Raw genomic sequence first — 22,143 nt, 5'->3', positions numbered from 1 at the left:
CTGGAATGTCAAAATGAGCAAACTAAAAATACAAAAGCTACATGATGAAAAGTTGGTCAATCACGTTGACGAGACGTCATTTCTTTCCAAAGCAACCATTGCTGAATAGCATATTTTTGCGTTTATTTGAAATTTCCGCTAAATTGATGCTTTTGCCAAAATTTTGAAAATTTAATATTATACCGCTGGTGAGCTTCGATGCCTAGAGGAAGAGGAGACCAGTTAATCGGTTGCCTTTACTGGAGAACAAGTTGACCCTGGGTATTTTACATCAGCGACCTGCTTTATTTGTTCTATGGTGATTTTTCTTTGCACTGCTCTGAATCATAACTGAACCGTCGATCAGTCAATGAAACGTGAGCAATTCATTCCTTCTGGCACACAGGGTGACAGTCGAAGTGGCATCTTCTTATATTTGAAGTGAAACAAATTTTTGAGCAATCTATTTTAATCTTCTCACACTCTTCCCGTCTTCTTTCAATTTCACTTTTGTTTTACAAATTTTACTCTTAAAAATCATCCACCATTTTTCACCCAAATGAGCTTGTTGGCTTTCTGCTTTATTTACTTGCTTTGTTGTCCGTTTTTCTTGTTTATTTGGTCATTAAACGAGAAAATGTGAAACGATTGGAAAAATTTTCAAAATTACTTGCCTTAAAGCCGGCTTGGATTCTTTGACAAGTGCCGTTCGGACGTTTTGCAAAAAAATCCTTGCACTCTTTTCTTTTGCACCATCATGATTGCATTTGCACGATTGAGCTATTTTAATTGCGGCTAACTGGAATTGTCTTTCTCTCTCTCTTAAACTGAAACTCTTGAAAATGTATTTGTCATTTGTGTGAAAAATTTCCCTTCTGTTCAGGCGACAACATCGAATGCTTATTGTCACTTCTTCATAATTGGTCGTTCACCGGTGCGAAGTGAAATATGCTAATCATCGTCGACAGAGTAAAATCCAGCGCTTTCATTCAAACTCTAGTCATTGTTTTACTGCTTTTTACTGAGGTAAAATATTCTTCAATCTGAATATTTCGCAATTTTTTAAACTACTATTGGAAATCATTTTCAGCTACTCAAATTTGCAAATGCTGCGCAAAACGGTAAGTGCTTTTGCATCATATTATGCATTTTAGAAGGTTTTATAATATTAAATTTAATATAAAAATAAACAATCACGTTGCTCAAATGAATACTTTCAATTTACTTCAAAATTAAAGAATCAGCTGCGATTTAAAACGCTCGTATAACTTTTCATATGTCAGACACTCGCAATATGAAAGCGCATGCCTTTCGTACATGAGGTAATTGAACGACTACAGTATTACTTTTTGCATTTCAGTTTATAAGATAAATTTGTATATAATTTTTAAAATAAATTCGTTCAACGCAAGAGACTTCAAAATTGTTTTTATGATATTTCTATGATTCATACTGCTTTGAAACCGTTGCAACTGAAAAATTCTTTGCAAAAAACAATACACTTCCAAGGGTAACTGCTCTTTTGACCACCTGCAAAACTTGATTTTTTTAGTGCAAGGTCAGATAAACTTTGAAATGCCAGATAGATTGTTTTTTTTGTAAAGCTGTGCATTTTGAACCTTTGTAATGACTTTAAAGGGCTTTTCAGCAAAAACTTTTTCAATCATGATTACCGTAATAATGAAGATAACTTCCGCTAAATATTCGACCAATCTATTTACACTTTGCATAGGAAATATTCTATTGTCAGTTTTTACAGTCTTGATTCTGACATGTGACTTTCCGTTAGCAACTTTTGATAAACCAATATTTCATAAGTAGTTAATTTTCATAAAAATTATGAGCAAATTTAAATTTTATTTCTACATTTTGAATTCATTTATTTTTACGATATTTTTTCATAAAATGATTACAAAAAGTATTTTTAACTTAACGTAATATTTTCACTTATTTTGATGAACTTTTATGAACATTTTACATCGTAGACTTATGAATTAATAAAATGAAAATAAAATCTTTCAAGCATTGTCCGTATTCATACAAATACTTTCAAAATATATTCATGATCTTTTTATATAATTTATATTTAAATCAATGTTTTAAATAATGTTTTTTTCAAATGACTTCAATTATTACTATATTTTAGGTGTATTATGCCCAGAAGACAAGACGGATTTGATTTTTTTGATTGACAGTTCTACTAGTGTGGAGCGACGCAACTTTACCAAATTGACGCATCTGATCGGTTCTACGGTTGGTTTGTTAAACATCGGTCCAGACGATACTCGTGTGGGCATTGTCCAGTTCACTGGTCATCCCAAAGCTGAGTTTGATTTGGCCCATTATTCGAACAGAACAAGCCTCATCGACCGCATTGGAAATCTCAAACACATAACGGGTGTTACACATCTTGGTCAAGCTATTCAACACGTTGCTGATAAAGAATTCATTCCTTCAAAGGTATAAAATTGATAATTTTGAAGTATTCAAATTTGCAAATGCATTTACTATCTATTTAAAAAGATGAGTTTGATCGATCATTTTACTTGTCAAGCAAAATATTACAATGAATAATAGCAAAATGAACATAATATGTATTATAGTTTTATTCTTTTATGTTACAAAAAGTTGAGTTTGATTGAATAGCATTCCTACAAATTCAATTAAATTTGTTATTATATTGATATAATAGCTTTCTGAAAAAAATTTAAAAAAGATTTATCGATCTAAGCAATTATAAAAAACTATGTTAGTAGTGGGTCAGTTGTAATTTGACTTTCCATTCAAAAAACAGTACTGCAGTCATTATAGCAACATGTTCCAAAAGCAATGACAAATTTAATGAAAGTCGCTTTTTATAAAATTCTATTAGGAATTGAAAATTGTGCACATATGCTTGTTAAAGCATGTTCTGTTATTATTTCAAATTGCCACAGAAAAAATTACTAAAAGAATTATTCTGTAATTTTTGCAAATTGAAAGCCGTTGATCTATTTCTACAAAAATTTTGACAAATGTAAAAAAATACAGCACTAAAACTTTTTTCGTAAATTGAATAATTAAATACTGAATAAATGAATTGAATATTGAGCGTGCAATTCTTTCAGGGAGAAAGACCTAACGTAGCCAACGTTTTGGCCATTTTATCAGATGGCTTGTCACAAGATGACGTTTCACAGCCGTCGATGGTTGCCAGAGCTAGAAACATCGAGCCAATTATTGTTGCTATTGGAAAATTCATTAGCAAAGAACAACTTTTGCAAGTGACCGGTGGTCGACGGGACCGCATTCTGCGTTTTCGGGAAACCAACAGCTCTGATGAAGCTGCTAGAAATTTGCACCATTTGATCCAAAAAACCGTAGTCGAAAGGTGTTCAGACGGTGATTTGGTTTTCTTTTGATTTTGAAAAGATGGTATCTATTGTCTTATTCAAAAAATATAATATCTTATTCTTGTAGCATCAATTACAACCGGTGAGGGTGGGGCTGAAACGGGAAATCCAAAAATGAATACAAGTTCTGTTGATCAGACGACTATCCGAGAACGTCAGAGTGTGAAGGATGTTGATTTGTCCACAACATGCGAAAATGGACAGATGAAAATTCAAATCAAAAATGGCAACCCGTTTACAGGAAGAATCTTTGTCAAAGGTGAACAAAGCAACCCGGACTGTTCCTGGGATTACAAAGACTATTCAGCCAAGAGTATCGACCTCGCCGTGGATTTGAAAACATGCGGGGCTGTCACCAAGAGATCGGTTTGTATATTTTTTTATTTATTTTTAATCTTCTTCTTCATGAATAAATAAATTAATTTATTTATTTTTATTTAAAATTTTAAGACAAACCCCGAAGGCGTGTTTTTCGCAGTAACGTTAATCATGATGAAACATCCTGTACTATTCCAAATTGGCGATCATGCGTGGAGATTGCAGTGTCACTTGTGCACCAAAGATCTTACGCTAGATCAACAATTAGAAGTTGAGTAAGCAATGTTTTTTTACTTAACAGTTATTATATGACATATGAGAAGAAAATTAATTCTACTTGCTTTTCTTTTATTACAAAAAATTTTACATGAGAAATAACAAAAATGTAATAATGCTTTCTCTCTGTCGAGGTCTTGTAAATGTGAAACTATTAACAAATTAAATAGCTTTATCTACTTTGAAATCAACATTGCAAACATATTGGTGACCAACATTTGAGCAAATTATATTTAGACCGTTGACAACAGCTGGTACTTTGGAAAAAGAAGTAAAAGAAAAGCCTGACTGTATGTACACAATTCGTCGAGACACAGTCAATGGACCACTTCTGCGATGGGCTCGACTAGGCAGCCGTATTGTGCACAGATGGGAATGTGAATCTTGTATGTACATTATTATAAATTTAAAATATTTTAAAATCAACTCTAAACTTCTTAAGCTGAAGTTGACGGTAAAAGTGCATATGCGATGCGGGTGCATTCTTGTTATCTCAAAGGTTCAGAAAACAAAAAAGTGCTCATGATCGACGCTGATGGGTAATTCGAAACTTATTTCCAAAAAATATATGTACTGCATAATATTTAATGTAATCATAATTATAGCTGTCCAACAAAAGATTCATTTTTGAAAAATATCTCTTATGACAAAGACAGAATGCTAGTAAGTGCTGAGTCATCTGTTGTATCACTGCCGGACACAGAATCTGTACAGTATGAATGTCAAGTATCCGTATGCATCAGGGGCGAATCTGACTGTGAAGAACATATCGTAATTTTAATAATACTGTCCAATCTGTTACTGAATATGATAGCATTTCAGCCACCGAAGTGCTCAGCAGTCAATCGACTCGCTAGATCTCTTCGTCAGGAACTCCCAACAAAAAAGGAAACCACACTGGATATAGCCAGTACTCCATTGCTGGTTCTTGATGTTTTGGAATCAAGCGAAGCTAAATCAGGCAAGCGACATCATATTTAACATTCTATATATGTTCATATAATTCGCCATGATTTTATGTTTTTCAGCACCAAATCATGAATTTAATACACTCTGGCAAAGTCGTACGGCAGATGATGATACAAATATTTTATATTGTTGGCCAGCTTGGACTTACGCAACTGCAGCTGCTACAACAGGAACAGTACTTGTATTAAATGCTGCCATTGTTCTGTATACGATCAACAAACAACATTAGTAGTCAGTGCCTCTAGTCTGGAAACTAGTGCTGCCACTGAAATGTCCATTTGAAATATTGCCGCTGGTCATTTCTTTTTCATAGAAAAAGCTTTCCATTGCCATAAAGTTTGACCGTCAGTCTCACTGCGCAGGCAAAACATTTCAAAATGCCTTCAATAATGACTACTATATTTTTGCATTTTAAAAACTCATCTACGCTCACTGTTAATATTTTAAATAAATAAATAAATAAAAGCTAGTTTATTAATTTTCTTTTCAATTAATAATATTACTTACAACCAAATAAAACTCCATATTAAATGTTTTCATCTTCAATAAACATAATTAATCTGCCAATTTTACACTGCGATATATATTGGAAAATTATTATCAGATTATTAATACAAAAACATAAACAAAGCAAAAACAATTAAATTCAATTTTATTTCCATCGCTTATACTTCAAATACCCCTTTCATACAAAATTTCAATCTTCTGCTTGGACATTAATTGTTCGCAATCCTGAAAAATATAATCAAAAGAAAAAGAATCAGAAACAGAAAAATCGAAAATAAAAAAGATTACTTTTGAAACTTTCAACTGGAACGTGAGTAACTAAAGTATAAGCTTTGGTAGTTGATTCTTCATCTTCATTTTCCCGGCGACTTAAACGAATTCTTATGCGAAACGGCACATTTCTGCAAATACAAATAACAACATCATTTAAAAAACACTACTCATTACAAACAGTAATATTTCAAACAAAAAATTATTATGCAATAACAGTATATACAAATGATAAACACGCAAATCATTTATAAAATTAATATATTATCCTATCAATAAACATATTGTAAAAACAATAAACCTTATGCCACGACTCCAAATATGCTTATTTAGTCGGGTATCAATACGAACATCGTCTGTTCCCATTTGTTGTCGCGCAAATTTTCTTATTTCTTTAATTGCACGAGGTGCACGCTTTTTAAATCCACTAAAAACAATCACTACAACATCCAGCAAAAACGAACGAAAGAATATGCTTACATTCCGTGAATTCTTTTATGCATGTGCACGGTGTATTCACGCGTTACTGGACTTAACTTTTTCGATTTCTCACTGCTATCCTTCTGTTTTTTCACCATTCCGAAACGCTGAAACAAATAAAATCTTACTTCACATAATTTACATCAAAACATAAAGGAAAAGATCTAAAGGGCCAAACATCCTGTTTAATCACACGCGATAAACACAACACACAATAATAATTAACAAAATATACTTGAAAAATTTTATCTAATACTATAAATAAAAATTCAGAAAAATACAATACTGCAATGAAAAATTAAAAAGTAACTATTTTTAAATAACAATGCTCGTTTAACACCTGGAATATTTATACTGTAATATAATTAAAACTCAAGCATTAAAACAACTGTAAGATATTACAAAACAATTGTTAATTGTAACGATGTACTTATTTATTTAAAAAAATTTTTTAATTATTATTTTTTTAATGAATGTGCAAATTAACATTATTTTTTGAGGATGTTTTCCGGTTTTAAACGCGAATAAACAAATGCTTGACAGATGCAATCTCTCTGACGGATTTACAATTAGTTGACAGATAGATTTCTTAATCATGTCAACTTCTTTTGTGTTTTTTGCCTTTTTTTGCTTTTGCCTGTTTGTTCTTTTGCCTTTTTGTCTGTCAGTTAATTTCTCCTCTACGCTGCTAGTGTTGACCAGCTTTTCTTAAATTTTATGCAATCATGCTATTTTTTATCCCAATATATTTTGGTCATTTGTTGCTTTTAAATGACTTTGGATTATTTAAAGCTAATGCTTTAATTTTGGGTACTTAAAATTAATGCTTGCTGCTTGTGGGTGTTCCCAAACTAGTTATCTAGGAATATCTACTTGGGAATAGCATACTTACAGTCAGAAACTGCATAATAAAATATGTTAGTGTGGTATAATATTTCTTGTAGATTACATTCTGATACAGTTTTTAGATATGACTCTGTTAAATATTTCATACTCCAGTTAGACCTTGAATGCCAAGAAGAATACTGTAGCAGAGACTGTAGAAGATATATAAATAAAATAATGTAGTCTGGTTGTCATTCAGTGAGGTATCAAAATAGCATATAGTGGAATTGCTTGCATCAGAACGGCTGCCGCTTCAAAGCAACGTTTGATAGATCTGGTATCAACAGAATAAAGTTACCTTATTAAAAAGTTACACTGCTATGGTTAGAGTTGGTTTACAGTATTATGCCCTATTCAGAGAAATACTGTCGATTTAACGATTGGAAAAGGAAAAGTATATTGTTGGAATGATTGCTAGATTACTTTATGTTGGATCAGATGCTCTTCTATAAATTGGAAGGTGTTTGGGGAAAATGAACATCGGAAATGGTTGGATCAGCAAATTTGAGTTATTGGTCATTTCAAGGCATTTCAGCAGACATGATAACTAGAGCAGTTTCAATGAGAAAACAAACAAATTTCAATGAATGGTGGAATGCTCTTGTTTGGTTAGCGAGAGAAGAGAGGCCTAGAGAATGATATCCGAGACAAAATACTGAGGATGATCGATAGACCATTCCAACAAAGAGACGAACAAAAAGAATTGGATTGGATATGTGTTTTTAGAGAAATCTGGAAACTGAACTTAATAATAAGAATAACTGCATGTTATTGTTGGTTTCATAGAAGATTTAAAGAAAATACAAGTTTAAATAACATGACGAGCAACGAGATGGTAGCAGCAGTCGAATGTTGATTAAAAGTTCTGCAGGCAGAAGTATTTCAAAACGAGATGCATGTTCTTAAAGATCAAATAAAAAGAAACTGAATTGACTGCAGAATCCGTCTGGTGCATGGATGGAACATTTAAAATTGTTCCTGAATGGTACCAGCAGCTGTTCACCATTCATGTATTTAAAAAATCGAAATTAATTCCCCTTGTATATAGTCTGACTGTTAGAAAAGACTTAGCTACTTATTGTGAAATATTCGATAATTTAATTGCAAAAGCGGCAGCGTTAGGGGTTGTCCTTCAGCCACAAACCATCATTTGCGACTTTGAGACCGCCCTCATCCCTGCAGTGCAGGGATCGTTTCCGGGGATCCACGTCCAAGGCTGCTACTTTCATTTCTGCTAAGCAGTTCTGCGGAAGGTGGCAGATCTTATATTGCGGACAAGGTACCTTCATGAAGTGGAAACAAAGAAAAAGATCAAAATGCTGGTGGCAACAGCATTTTTGCTGCTTCCTGAAGTACCTGATATCATGGATCTGCTTGGCACAGATGTTACGGTTTCATTAGCAGCCTTGCTTGATTACTTCCGAAGAAAATGGATGACCCCTAACAAGCTGCCCCTCTGGAATGTATATAATGTACAGACATGCACAAACAATCATTTAGAAGGCTGACACTTCAAAATGAACCGGCTAGCAGGAAAACGTCACCTTAGCTTTTACGAACTGATCTGTTTGCTGATCGATGTGCAGGGATTAAAGGAAACGTTGATTCAGCAAGCGACATCAGGACGTGTTACCGCCAATGATTTACGGGTAAAAAACAATAAATATGAAGAAGTGCAGTTACGCATAACTGCACAGACTGCAGAATACGATGACGGTACGCGTACAATGGAGCAGTTTTAAAGAGCTGTTGCGTATGATGTTCCTGAGCCGATGAATTTCTGGGTGCCACCTTTTCTGCTCCATTATTTTGTATTTTCTTATTCTTTGTGCAGTTTTCTTTGTTTGTATTATAGTATATTATATTGCATTGTATTGTATTATATAGTATTGTATTTTATTGTCTGCATTGTATTATACTTTTTACCACTGAATAAATTTTTACCACTGAAATATATGTATAGCTTCATCAAATTAACAAATAAATTAATAGAAAGCAAGCTTTGGAATAAGTTCTATAAAATGCCGAATAGTATGCAAGCAATAAACCGAGTTAGCTTAGCTTAAAGTTATGATATGAACATTTTTTAGCTATGATAAGAAGATGGATAAATATAATTAATTATACTCAAAAATGTAACCGCAAGAAAATTTGTCTTTAAAACATCAAGCAGTTGCGTTTAATCAAACGCAGAGTCGTAAATTTTCCAATTGATGCTTGTAATTTAACCGCATTTACAACGTATTTGTTGAAGTGCAGCACCAAAAATGAACAACTAATGCAGTGCAGCAATGATGGCAATTTTCAGCGAATATTTATTTAATAAGTGGCATACTTTCAGCAAACAGAGATTTATGTGGAAAAAATCACTTCTGAATCAAAAAGCTGAGCAGCCATCTGCAAGCGCCAACACGTGTCGATGTACCTCCACCATATTTGGTCCTATAAGAAAAAAACTCTACATATTACAATACTTATCACCTGTGGGTTCATAAATCCACATAATATTTATTTTTGCATTGATTGATATCGAATTAAATTCGCATCTTATCACATCTTACGGGAATTGCAATCGCAAACAAGGCTTTTTGGCCATGTTTTTGAACAGTTGAATTTCGACACTAACAGTTCAAAAAATAGTTACTAGGCATAAAATAACTTTTATGTGACAAATGATATATCATCAAATTTAGCGTAACGTCACCTACATAATAATATCAGGAATGAGTATTTTGGAGATTCGCAAGTTTTCTCAATTTCTCTAAATATCTGGTAAATAAATTTAACAAGCTTTTTTGCTGATTACATTGGAGATGTTTTAAAAGTAAGAAAATAATCAGACATGTAAATTTATTCATCAATATATTTAATCGATATTTAATCGCTTCGCAGATGCCGATAATAAAATGGACGGCATCTCCACGAATACGCCATTGGCAGCGTAAGGGATACAAGCACAGATATGCTTTCTAATTATCGCGATTTCATAATCTGCAGTTTTCTTGATATATTTCAGTCAGAAAAGAACAATTAGGAAATGCAAAAAACTGTATTTTATAAATAAATTTATTGCTGAATACTAATAAGCAAAAATATGAAGTATCCTGATGACTGAATGAGCAATTCAAATTTGTTTCAAGTATATCACTGATGACTAACTAACTGATGGTTCTCATTGCAATATTTCCATTTCAAATCATAAACTGATGTTTCATGGTGATCAGTATCATATCCTTTCCATATGATGCAAATAATTTTCTATGCCTTTGTGGTAAGAAAGCATCTGTTTTTGCAGTGGGGTGCAAAATTATCTAAATTTGAATATGAAAATGCAAAAATTGCCATTTAAGCATCTTGTGGTGGAATTTTTCAGATACGTATAATTCTGCTTTCAAATAATGAATTTCATGAATTTCAAATTTACAAATTTTATGTAAAAAATGATTAATTTTTTAAATGATGAATACATAGAATAAGGAACATTCAAGTAAGTGCATTCGTGCTCATGTGTTCACAAACGCAGAGTTATATAATTAAGAGTATTCACGTAATAAGAGCTGTTTTCAAAATTTCAGTATTATTATTTAACAATTAATATGATGGCAACAAAATTAATGCTAACTGGAATTGGACTGCTTTGGATGGCTTGCGCGCGTAGTTCAATTCGGCTCAAAGCCAAATCGAAGAGTCGGTCGTCACAAAAAAGAACAGTCACACACATTTGGAAGGTGATCATTTTTATTTTGATTCAGGACAAGACGAACATAATTCAAATGAAAGGATAGCCACAACGTCAAGATCGTGAATTTGGTCTGCGAATCTCTATCTCACTTCGTTTACGCTCATATACTTTACACACACTCGCACTACACACTACACACACTTCACGCACTGACATTTTTGAGTCTGGTCCACAGATCTTTATATAGGACCATGCTCTGTTGTTCAACCAGCTTCAGTGGGTAAGGAAGATCAAAATACGCTGACTTGTGCCACCCAGTGAACCAGCACACAATATGATTCGTAAGATTTCATTATGTTGATGGTCCAAGGCGAATCACCATTTCCAAATTGACGCAAAGTTGATTTGCAGGCATTGAGAGTACAGTATCGCTGGATTCCACAGTGATGTATGCGTGCAATCAATTTAAAGAAAGTGCTTTTTTTACCATTCCTTTTGCTATTGCTATCAAGTGATGCAATTCATTTTATTAACATACAATGCATTTTAAAAACAAACAGAATTATATTAATTGCTAATTCTTTTAAAAGTCCATTCCTTATATATAATTGTATTGGAGTGATGCTTGCGCTCCGTCAAAACTAAAGAATGACAATGCCGCAAAGCTGCATGGCTTCAGTAAAAAGAGTCTAAAATTCATTTCAGTAAGTTATGATCATTTTTGCAAAATAACTGGTAAATAACAAAGCAATAACATGGAAATGATGAGTGCAGCTTACATGCACATATCAGCATATAAGTAAATCATTTAAAATGTACATATGCTTAAAGTGTAAAAATCTCATGACTCACAAAATTCAGAAAGTTGAAATAAAATGCACCACAGCATGTGAAAAACTGAATTAAAATCAACAGTTAAAATCTATAAAACTGAATTATAAACTAACATAGCATCCTTTACATGAAAGATGCGACTAAAAAATGTTCTAGCACACAACATGTCAAAGCAGTTCAACATTTTTAAAACTCTAATTTTTCATTTAGAGCATCAAAAAAACAATATTCCAAACAATTAAAAAAGCAACTGCTGCCGCTTATGAATTCAAATGAATGAACTTCTACTCTCAATACCTAAATTTCTAAAATTTGAATGTAAATGACCGTTTCCACCCAGTTGATGTCTAACACAAACATTATTTACTGAAAAATTAAAAAACTTAAAACTTCCTCTGTTAATGGCTTTTACTTATTTTATGCGGTTTTAAAATAATGTCAAAAATAATTCATTTTTCATACAAAAAATATGAATAAAATACATATATACAGTATTGTACAAATACAGTTACTGCAGCAAAGTAAGGCATCTTTCATTCACAGTTGTAAAGGATGTAAAACTTTTACTTACCAAAATTTTGAGAATCTGGAGGTGGTGGTGGACGATTCTCATTCATTGTAGGTCTGTGTGAATGTGAATACGGTGGACGATTTCCTAAATAAATAAACTCTCTTCATTTTTATGATATTCTAATAGAATAATTCAGTTTTGAAGATTACAGATATAACTTTTATATGAATGGGTCTAAATCAAGTCGCCGCAGCAGTCAACTCGCCGTGATTAGCTGTGTCTGTGGCATAACTTAAAATTATAGGTTCACCAACTGCGAATCATTCTACTGCATTGTTTTATCTATATCCGCATTATATATATCTGCATTCAGGAGTGTTGATGCGTCTAATTTATAGGGGGGGGGGCACATATAGTATCCAAAAGATTTATCATGCACATGTATTACTATGCATGACAGTCTGACGAGGGACAAAACAGTACTTTTTTTCATTTAAATAAACGACCTAATGGCAACCTGGGACACAGGAACGACATTATCGAAAAATGCACTTATAGTCAGATAATGGCAAGTGAAGCCTAACTAAAATATAGCAAGTTGATAATGCAGCAAGTAAATCTTAATACTAGTTGGGACTTGGAAAAATTCACTCTATGACCTCACGGTCAAGTGTCGAGTTGATCATGCGGTGAGTTGATCTATTCCGCTGTTTTGAAATGAAAATGCTTCAATGAAGAATGCGGCATCTTTTGTTTAGCTATTAATGTTTTTATGAAACACTTAATTTTATCTCCACTACTGCCATGCTGTTACTTCATTAGCTGTTTTTAGGCCTATCACGTTTGTAATTTTGAGTGTATGTAAGTAAATACCTTTGCCTGTCTGAGATCCATCATAATTTGATTGGTAATGCTGGTTAGTTGAATATGGAGACCAATCACTAGGATCACCTTCAGTACTTTCCAAAGATTCCATATCTGAATGTATTTTATTGTATATAAAATAACATAGCATCATTTACATGAAAGATGCGACTAATTTTTAAAATATTTCTATAATATAAAATAGTGCAGAATACTTAAAAATGTTCTAGCACACAACATGTCAAAGCAGCTCAACATTTTTTAAACTCTAATTTTTCATTATGAGCGTCAAAAAAACAATGTTCCAAACAATTAAAAAAGCAGCTGCTGCCGCTTGTGAATTCAAATGAATTTGTTGCAATAAAATAAAATCCTGCTGCACAAACATGATTGATCATTTACAAATTTAAGCAGTGGATTTCATTTTTTAAGTTTCAAAGAGATCATGCTTCTAAAGCAAAAGTTAATTAGCCTATTTCATAATTTTTTGATGCAATTAAAGTTAGATAAATCACTAGTTAGATCATACTTTACTATGAAGTAATTTTTTTTTGAAATACATTCATCCACATTTTATTTGAATATCTATCATTCAGAAGAGGTGGACGATTTTCATTCACAGAAAAAGATTTTGGAAATGAAATGGATATTCTCAATAAAAAGAATAAGAACTTCAATAATTTTATACAGATAATAAAATTATTTATGGCATTCATCAGACTAAAATTATACATCCATTCAGATATCAAATGACATAGTTTCGTATTCTGGCAATGTGAACCTGAATTATCAACAAAAGGACTGCTATAATAAAATCCATTGGTGGTCAATTTTCAAAAACATTTGACATTTGATCTTCTTAATGAAATCTATTTTTTATACTGATATTTCTAAAACATTGCTGTTATAACAAAAATGTGATAAGAAATAAACTTATTTATCAATTATTCACAAAACGTCTACTCTTAATACCTGAATTTTTAAAATTTGAATGTAAATGACCGTTTCCACCCAGTTGATGTCTAACACAAACATTATTTACTGAAAAATTAAAAAACTTAAAACTTCTTCTGCTAATGGTTTTTACTTATTTTATGCGGTTTTAAAATGATGTCAAAAATAATTCATTTTTCATACAAAAAATATGAATAAAAAAATATATATATACAGTATTGTACAAATACAGTTACTGCAGCAAAGTAAGGCATCCTTCATTCACAGTTGTAAAAAATGTAAAACTTTTACGAATATTTTAATCTAAACTTTACCAAAATTTTGAGAATCTGGAGGTGGTGGTGGACGATTCTCATTCATTGTAAGTCTGAGTGAATGTGAATACGGTGGACGATTTCCTAAATAAATAAACTCTCTTCATTTTTATGATATTCTAATAGAATAATTCAGTTTTGAAGATTACAGTTATAACTTTCACCTGAATGGGTCAAAATCAAGTCGCCACAGCAGTCAACTCGCCGTGATTAGCTGTGTCTGTGGCATAACTTAAAATTATAGGTTCACCAACTGCGAATCATTCTACTGCATTGTTTTATCTATATCTGCATTATATATATCTGCATTCAGGAGTGTTGATGCGTCTAATTTATAGGGGGGGGGCACATATAGTATCCAAAAGATTTATCATGCACATGTATTATTATGCATGACAGTCTGACGAGGGACAAAACAGTACTTTTTTCATTTAAATAAACGACCTAATGGCAACCTGGGACACAGGAACGACATTATCGAAAAATGCACTTATAGTCAGATAATGGCAAGTGAAGCCTAACTAAAATATGGCAAGTTGATAATGCAGCAAGTAAATCTTAATAGTAGTTGGGACTTGGAAAAATTCACTCTATGACCTCACGGTCAAGTTGGTAATGCTGGTTAGTTGAATATGGAGACCAATCACTAGGATCACCTTCAGTACTTTCCAAAGATTCTATATCTGAATGTATTTTACTTTTCAATGGTGGAATGATCATTTTATTTAGAGAAATGATTTAATTATTATTGCATTATTTCTATATTTAGCTAAGTTAAAATTCCGCTTTTTTCCTTAAAACTATTGCTAACTTTATTTATAAAAGACGATCTACTTCTGAACAAAGGCATTGATTTGTTTAGAAATGACCACAGTAATTGTGAAAAAAGAGCTGTTTTCGTTTCCGAAATTTTTGCTCTTCCATGCGTCATCTAAAATTGATGTACAAAGCACCTATTTTAATATACAATTATGTATTGTAAATTTACATCTACAAAAAAAAATAAAAATGATTACGGAATGACGCCTTGCGATGTTTAAAATGTTTGAAGACGGATCGCCAAGGGTGGTAACAATCATCTGGACAATCAGATTCTGAAAATGTTGCAATATGAACATTATTTTTGAGGCAAAATGTTATTTACTGACAATATTGAGCAGCTGCGTGAAGGGCTTAGTTACTTATTCAAAGCGCATATTTAGATTTTTTAGTATTAAAGCCAGCAATAATTCTCTAATAAAGTAGAACAATTATGTTTAATAGTGAATTTATATAAAACTGAAAGCAGATGCACGATTATTCAAGCATTATGTAAATATTAAAAATGAAGTGATAACTTGTTTATAATACCACATATTACTAAATTTAAAAGTTAGTTCATTTACATTACCTTCGCCTCCGATATCTGAAGAGTTAAATGAATCAGGAAGCCATGACAGTTGATTGTATATCCAATTCAAATAATAAGGAACTTTTGAATAAATACCAGGGTGGTGCTTTCCAGCATGGTTGTAACCAAAACTAACTATGCCAATTTGAACATAGGAATCATTTAATTTACAAACTAGAGGTCCTCCCGAATCAATCTAAATAACAATTTCTTTGATTTTTTATGAATAAGTACTTTTACATTCCTTTAGTTTTAAAAATATTTCACAGTGCTTACTTGGAAAGAATAATTTCCTTCACCCATATCACCTGCGCAAAAAATATCATACGCATCAGTAAATCGGCAGTTGCTGCTTCGTAAAATTGGGATTCCAACCTGACGCAATTCAGACAGTGGTCTTCCTGATTTTTCAAAAAGTACTTTCTTTATTACATTAATGCATTAATTGAATTTGAAATTTAATTACCTCTAGTGAAACCCCAACCAGAAAGAAAACACGTTTCTCCATATGGTATCTCTTGGAATGGATATGGCAAACAGACTGAACTGATGTAGTGAGAATGCGGAATCTTTACTTTTAAACGCAACATAGCGACGTCATTTGGTTTACCGACGTCACCAAAATTATCTGACATGTATGCCAGGACTTTTGAAGTGACTCTGTGGGGTTCGTTTAATTCCCTTATATTAAATGCACCTGCTGTCACAGTTATTGCATTTGCATCCACAAGACGATTGCTGACAAAATGTTCATTTTAAGTACTGTTAAACACAAAAGAAATTTTATTTACCTCAAATATTCCTTTAAATATTGTTTTACAAAACTTACACGGTAGATATAAATGAAAGCTTGCAATTCATTTTTGCATTAACAATTAAACATTTCCATTTTATTATCTTAACTATATATATACTATATAATTTATTTTATGTACTAAATAAGCATTAACGACATAATGGGTGTTTTTGCCAGTCTAATTTATATTTCGCCTAATGTAAATTTGCATAAAAATATTTCTCACTTTACTCTAACACAATGGGATGAAGTGAGGACAGTATCACTGGCGTTTGTATAGTCAAAAGAAATCAGACTGCCTCCACAAGATTCATACCAGAATCCAGAAATATGAGCTAATACATGAACAGTCCATGGAAATGAATATGGCCTTGCAACCCATTCACCAACAATTTGGTTCGGATAGTGTGGATTTGTCAAATATGGTTCAAAATAAGGATTTCCACAATACTGTGAAAATGTTTCCTATAAAAAACATTAATGCTCAGGTTATTTCAGGAATATTAGATATCATGCCATACCTTAATAATAATACAAAACAACAGAAATGCATTGTGAAAAGGTATGCCAAAGGGGTGCCAGCGTTTCATGCTTAATGCGTATGCTAATTATTATTTTTGATGGTAATTTTATATTAAAATTATTTCAAAGAATACAGAGTTTCATTATGCTTTCAACAATGAAGTGCTATCAATGAAAAACAGAATTCGGCTTTTAATTTCTATTTTCACATGCAGGTGAAATAAACTTTGTCATGATTTCGAAATAAACAATAGTCTTTCTTCAATATTCATGTTGATTTTTAAGTCTTCAGCAAATAGTTTGGCAAATATTATTTGAGAATTATTAAATTTATTCTGAGAAGTAAACGCCAGAACTGAATGCAGTGTTATACAAAGAATTTCCTATTCATGATTAGCGCGCATTTTCCTTCTCTATGAGCGCCATACTATGTGCTTTTATTGTATTAATGACTGAATTACCGGTTTATTTTTTGAAAATTAGCTGCTTTACGCAGTACGTAATTTTGAAATTGATCAATGGAATTAAAAAAAGTTTTAATTAAATTTTTTAAATTATTTATTGTTGAATAATTCAGAAAGTGAGCAAATTCTTAGTATACCTTGCATTGTAATAATATTGCGTCCTTTTGAATATTATATCTTCATATTTTGCCATGCTTTCAAAATTTTATTTTAGCGCACTGCATTTCTGAGGGTAAACTGCGCTCATACAACATATTGCCTTGTTGTTAAAGCACATCCTGATAACATTTTAATACTGATTGCAATCAGTAAAAGTAACTAATTAATTAGTGTAACACTCTTGGCTTTATCATTTCTTGTGATTATAAATTTGCTTATTTGCTCACTGATAATTGTTTATGTTAGATAGCACTTAGTAGCTTTTGCACCATTGTTAGGAGAGCTTTATTAAGTAGTGCTGAACACACATGCATATGCGTAAAACACAAACAAAACTGACCAACTGAGGCACCATATACTTGCACTCTCAACTCTGCTAATGCCCCGGTTCCACTCTGGCACTATTGCTTTAATCCCATTCTTTATCTTTAATCTTAACCTTCAGTCAGGCTTTGTGACGGCGTTCAATCACATTCTTCAGCCATTCATTCCATTTTTTACCTTAATGACATGCTGACCGTTATTCTGTAATTGCACAGTGTTTTTCTGCCATTCTGAATCATTATTCATCACGATTTTGGTCTGATGAATTTCACTATTATCTGATTTAATATATATCTGCTAATAACAGTGCATGGTGCTGGACATCATCAAAACGACTGTTTTTTATTTTAGTATCTGTAATAGTTGTTACACTGTAATAGACAATAAAGCGGCCGAGTCTAGGTGACATCACCCGAGCCTTCCGCAACTTGGCGCTCTGGCATCGAATGTGACACTTTCTGAAAATTGTGAGTTTTGTGTACTTGGAATAATAAACGTATTGATGAGTATAAAAGGCTTTTCGAACCGAATGCAGGACTATTCGGAAAGCTTTTAGTTCTTGCCGCGCGTTCCAAAAGCACGGTTAAAGAAGAACAGCTAGTCGTTAAAATCTTAAACCCAAATGGAACGCCAATAACGTTGTTCAAAAGCACAGCATTAGCCGACCTGACACCGTTCAGAACGGTAGATATGGCAGCTGCAAAAGTTATGGTAAGTACAAACAATACTAACAGACAAGAAAGATAAAAACAAATTGCCTCTAACATCAGAATTATCACCAACACACGAAGAAGCACTATGAGATCTGTTGATGGAACATCAGCAAGTAACCACTCTCTCGGCAGACGACCTCAGCCAAACGCACCTCATTAAGCTTCATATGAACACCGGTAGCGCGCAACCCGTCAAAATGCCACTGAGAAGACTTCCGCAACATCAGAGAGAGGAAGTACGCTGCCTAATGGAGGACATGCAACATCGCAAAGTTATCGAACCATCATCGAGTCTTTGGGGAGCTGCTGTTGTTTCGGTCAGATAGAAAGATGACTCTATCATATTTTCTGTCGATTTCCGCCAGCTCAACGACGTTACCATAAAGGACGCCCAGACACTGCCGCGCATCGATGACACGTTAGACCCCCTCACCAGAACAAGATGGTTCTGACACTAGACTTCGCATCAGGATATTGGTAAGTAGAAATAGCACCGGTCAACAAAGAAAAAATCGCGTCTTTCGGTCTATATCAGATCCGCGTGATGCCCTTTGGTCTATGTAACGCACCTGCAACATTCCGACGGCTAATGGAGATGGCCCTCCGTGAACTCCAATGGAAATCCTGATTCATCTACTTGGACGACATTATCGTTTTCAGAAAAACAGAAGGGGAACATCTCTCACGCTTGCGGGAAGTACTGGAGAGGGTAAAGAACATTGGCCTTATATTGAACCCGCGGAAATGTCATTTCATGTAAAGGAACGTAAATTTTCTTCGACGCTGAATTTCAGAAAGAGGGATAGCCACTGACCTGGAGAAGACATGAGTAGTTAACGAATGGAGAACCCCATAGTACGTCTTTGAGGTGAGACAGTTTCTGGGGTTCACATCATATTATAGAAAATTTATAAAGAACTTCGCAGCCATAGCCCATCCACTTCGCCAACTCTTACAGAAAAGCCATCGCTGGAATTGGACCCAGGAATGGGAATCAGTATCCACTGAACTAAAAACGAAATTAACCACAGCATCAGTACTGGCATTTCCAAGGTTTGACATTCCGTTCATTCTAGACGTTGATGCGAGCGGTGAAGGCTTTGACGCTGTACTGACACAAATTTCTGGTGAAGAAGAGCATCCGGTAGCATACGCCAGTCGCTCGCTAACAGAGCTCGAATGATTCTACTGTGCGACACGCCGAGAGATGTTAGCACTCGTATGGGGCATTCGAGAATTTCGACCATATATTTACGATCGATGATTTCCGGTTCGAGCTGACCATAGTTGCTTGCAGTGGCTACGCAACTTCTGAGCGATGGCTAGAAAGACTAGCCGAATTTGACTTTGACGCTCAACACTGGCCTGGAAAAAAGCATTCGAAAGCAGATTCATTGTCGAGGAAGAACTGCGAACAGTGCGGGCTGGGAATCACGCAAACAGAAACAACGGTGGTTCAGACTGTACATACCCGAATTCCCAACGACCGTGAGGTAAGTGCCCCGCGCCAGTGGCCTGAATTGAGGTGTGGTGAGCTGAATCTGGCGCAAGAGGCAGACGAGGAAATTCAAATGGTGACACACTGGCTACGTAGAAAGACATGGCCGGCACACCCACCGAAAGGTCAAAATAAGGACCTCACTGCAAATGTGGCGACGAGGACCAACGGCTTGGACCGTTAAGTATCTTATAGCAAATCATGTATAAACTTCATAAACTTTTTGGGTAACATTAACATTACGTACTGAAAAATTAAAAGACTTAAAACTTCTTCTGTTACTCGTTTTTACTTATTGCTAAAATGATGTCAATAATAATTTATTTTTCATAAAATATTAATAAAATACGTATATACGGTACTGTACAAATGCAGTTATTGCAGCAAAATAAGGCATCTTTCATTCACAGTTGTAAAGGATGTAAAACTTTTACTTACCAAAATTTTGAGAATCTGGAGGTGGTGGTGGACAATTCTCATTCATTGTAGGTCTGTGTGAATGTGAATACGGTGGACGATTTCCTAAATAAATAAAGTCTCTTCATTTTTATGATATTCTAATAGAATAATTCAGTTTTGAAGATTACAGATATAACTTTTATCTGAATGGGTCTAAATCAAGTCGCCGCAGCAGTCAACTCGCCGTGATTAGCTGTGTCTGTGGCATAACTTAAAATTATAGGTTCACCAACTGCGAATCATTCTACTGCATTGTTATGTATATCCGCATTATATATATCTGCATTGAGGGGTGTTGATGCGTCTAATTTATAGGGGAGGGGCAGATATAGTATCCAGAAGATTTATCAAGCGCATGTATTATTATGTATGACAGTCTGACGAGGAACAAGACAGTACCTTTTTTTTCATTTAATAAACAACCTAATGACAACCTGTGACATAGGAACGACATTATCGAAAAATGCACTTATAGTCAGATAATGGCAAGTGAAGCCTAACTAAAATATGGCAAGTTGATAATGCAGCAAGTAAATCTTAATACTAGTTGAGACTTGGAAAAATTCACTCTATGACCTCACGGTCAAGTGTCGAGTTGATCATGCGGTGAGTTGATCTATTCCGCTGTTTTGAAATGAAAATGCTTCAATGAAGAATGTGGCATCTTTTGTTTAGCTATTAATGTTTTTATGAAACACTTAATTTTATCTCCACTACTGCCATGTTGCTACTTCATTAGCTGTTTTTCGGCATATCATGTTTGTAAATTTGAGTGTATGTAAGTAAATACTTTAGCATATGTAAGGACGGCCATAATATGTTTGGGAATGCCGGTTAGTTGAATAAGGAGACCAGTCGCCAGCTTCATTGTCAGTGCTAACATCTAAATGCATTTTTATCTATTTTACTTTTGAATGGTGAAATGATCGTTTTATTTGGAGAAGTGATTTGAATATGATTGCATTATTTTTATAGTTAGCTAAGTTAAATTTCCCTTGTCTTTCTTAAAACTGCCGTTATCGTTATTTATAAAAGACGATCTACTTCTAAGTAAAAGCATTGGTTTGCTCAGAAATGACCAAGGTAATTGTAAAAAAGGACTGTTTTAATTTCTGAAATTTCCGTTGTTCCATATGTCATCTAAACATGATGAATAAAGTGCCCACTTTAACATATAGACATGTTCTGTATATTTACATGCCTCTGCTTTCAAAAAAGTGAAAGTAAAATAATTAGCGACTGTGGTGTATAATGTAGCTTTATTCAGTTAAAGTAAGGCTAGTACGAACGAATAGTCGGAGACATAAGAACCTGCGGCGTGCGTGCGCGGACAGATAACGTGCTAGGCATTTGAATTCAGATTACGGTGTTAGAATTAGGTTTTTGCAATCAGGTAAGTAAGTATGTATAAGTTTCAGTAATATATTTGTTGGCGTATTAACTACTAAAACATGGATAATTGCGACACTGTCTGAAGCCCAAGGATGCTTTAAATGATTGCCAAAGACAGTAACAGTCATTTGGACAATTAACGGGTTTAGTTCAAATTATATCTTTACTTATACTAAGTGTATGTCTTATAT

The 22,143-nt window shown here is 33.6% G+C and overlaps 6 protein-coding genes across 6 annotated transcripts; 4 read left to right on the top strand and 2 right to left on the bottom strand.

Annotated features, from left to right (window-relative positions):
• Positions 1-927: 927 nt before the first annotated feature.
• Positions 928-4,946, top strand: Tsp_01061 (putative von Willebrand factor type A domain protein). Its single transcript, XM_003376829.1, has 10 exons — positions 928-978; positions 1,070-1,100; positions 2,126-2,439; positions 3,087-3,360; positions 3,439-3,737; positions 3,822-3,964; positions 4,203-4,351; positions 4,408-4,504; positions 4,571-4,736; positions 4,788-4,946. The coding sequence occupies exons 1-10, from the start codon at positions 928-930 to the stop codon at positions 4,944-4,946; spliced, it is 1,683 nt and encodes a 560-aa protein (XP_003376877.1).
• Positions 4,947-5,241: 295 nt separating this feature from the next.
• On the bottom strand, positions 5,242-6,371 carry Tsp_01062 (60S ribosomal protein L31). Its single transcript, XM_003376828.1, has 6 exons — positions 6,342-6,371; positions 6,192-6,298; positions 6,013-6,138; positions 5,761-5,842; positions 5,615-5,666; positions 5,242-5,366 (listed from the first exon to the last, which is right to left on the bottom strand). The coding sequence occupies exons 1-6, from the start codon at positions 6,369-6,371 to the stop codon at positions 5,242-5,244; spliced, it is 522 nt and encodes a 173-aa protein (XP_003376876.1).
• A 2,222-nt stretch (positions 6,372-8,593) lies between these two features.
• On the top strand, positions 8,594-9,452 carry Tsp_01063 (DNA topoisomerase 2-alpha). The gene is made up of 2 exons (XM_003376827.1): positions 8,594-8,792; positions 9,418-9,452. Exons 1-2 carry the CDS (start codon positions 8,594-8,596, stop codon positions 9,450-9,452), a joined length of 234 nt encoding a protein of 77 aa, XP_003376875.1.
• A 2,408-nt stretch (positions 9,453-11,860) lies between these two features.
• Tsp_01064 (putative trypsin) lies at positions 11,861-18,136 on the bottom strand. The gene is made up of 11 exons (XM_003376826.1): positions 18,068-18,136; positions 16,648-16,886; positions 16,092-16,363; positions 15,902-16,026; positions 15,626-15,821; positions 14,838-14,918; positions 14,236-14,319; positions 13,940-14,008; positions 12,977-13,081; positions 12,164-12,247; positions 11,861-11,958 (listed from the first exon to the last, which is right to left on the bottom strand). Exons 1-11 carry the CDS (start codon positions 18,134-18,136, stop codon positions 11,861-11,863), a joined length of 1,422 nt encoding a protein of 473 aa, XP_003376874.1.
• A 565-nt stretch (positions 18,137-18,701) lies between these two features.
• On the top strand, positions 18,702-19,231 carry Tsp_01065 (conserved hypothetical protein). The gene is made up of 2 exons (XM_003376825.1): positions 18,702-18,920; positions 19,139-19,231. The coding sequence occupies exons 1-2, from the start codon at positions 18,702-18,704 to the stop codon at positions 19,229-19,231; spliced, it is 312 nt and encodes a 103-aa protein (XP_003376873.1).
• Positions 19,232-19,443: 212 nt separating this feature from the next.
• Tsp_01066 (nucleolar MIF4G domain-containing protein 1) lies at positions 19,444-20,631 on the top strand. The gene is made up of 4 exons (XM_003376824.1): positions 19,444-19,458; positions 19,520-19,747; positions 19,839-20,280; positions 20,552-20,631. The coding sequence occupies exons 1-4, from the start codon at positions 19,444-19,446 to the stop codon at positions 20,629-20,631; spliced, it is 765 nt and encodes a 254-aa protein (XP_003376872.1).
• The last annotated feature ends 1,512 nt before the right edge of the window (positions 20,632-22,143 follow it).

The sequence above is a fragment of the Trichinella spiralis genome, assembly GCF_000181795.1.
Source record: "Trichinella spiralis strain ISS 195 chromosome Unknown Scfld4, whole genome shotgun sequence".
Classification (NCBI taxonomy): Eukaryota; Metazoa; Nematoda; class Enoplea; order Trichinellida; family Trichinellidae; genus Trichinella; species Trichinella spiralis.
Note: the sequence above shows the minus strand (reverse complement) of the source record. Positions and strands in the feature narration are given on the sequence as shown.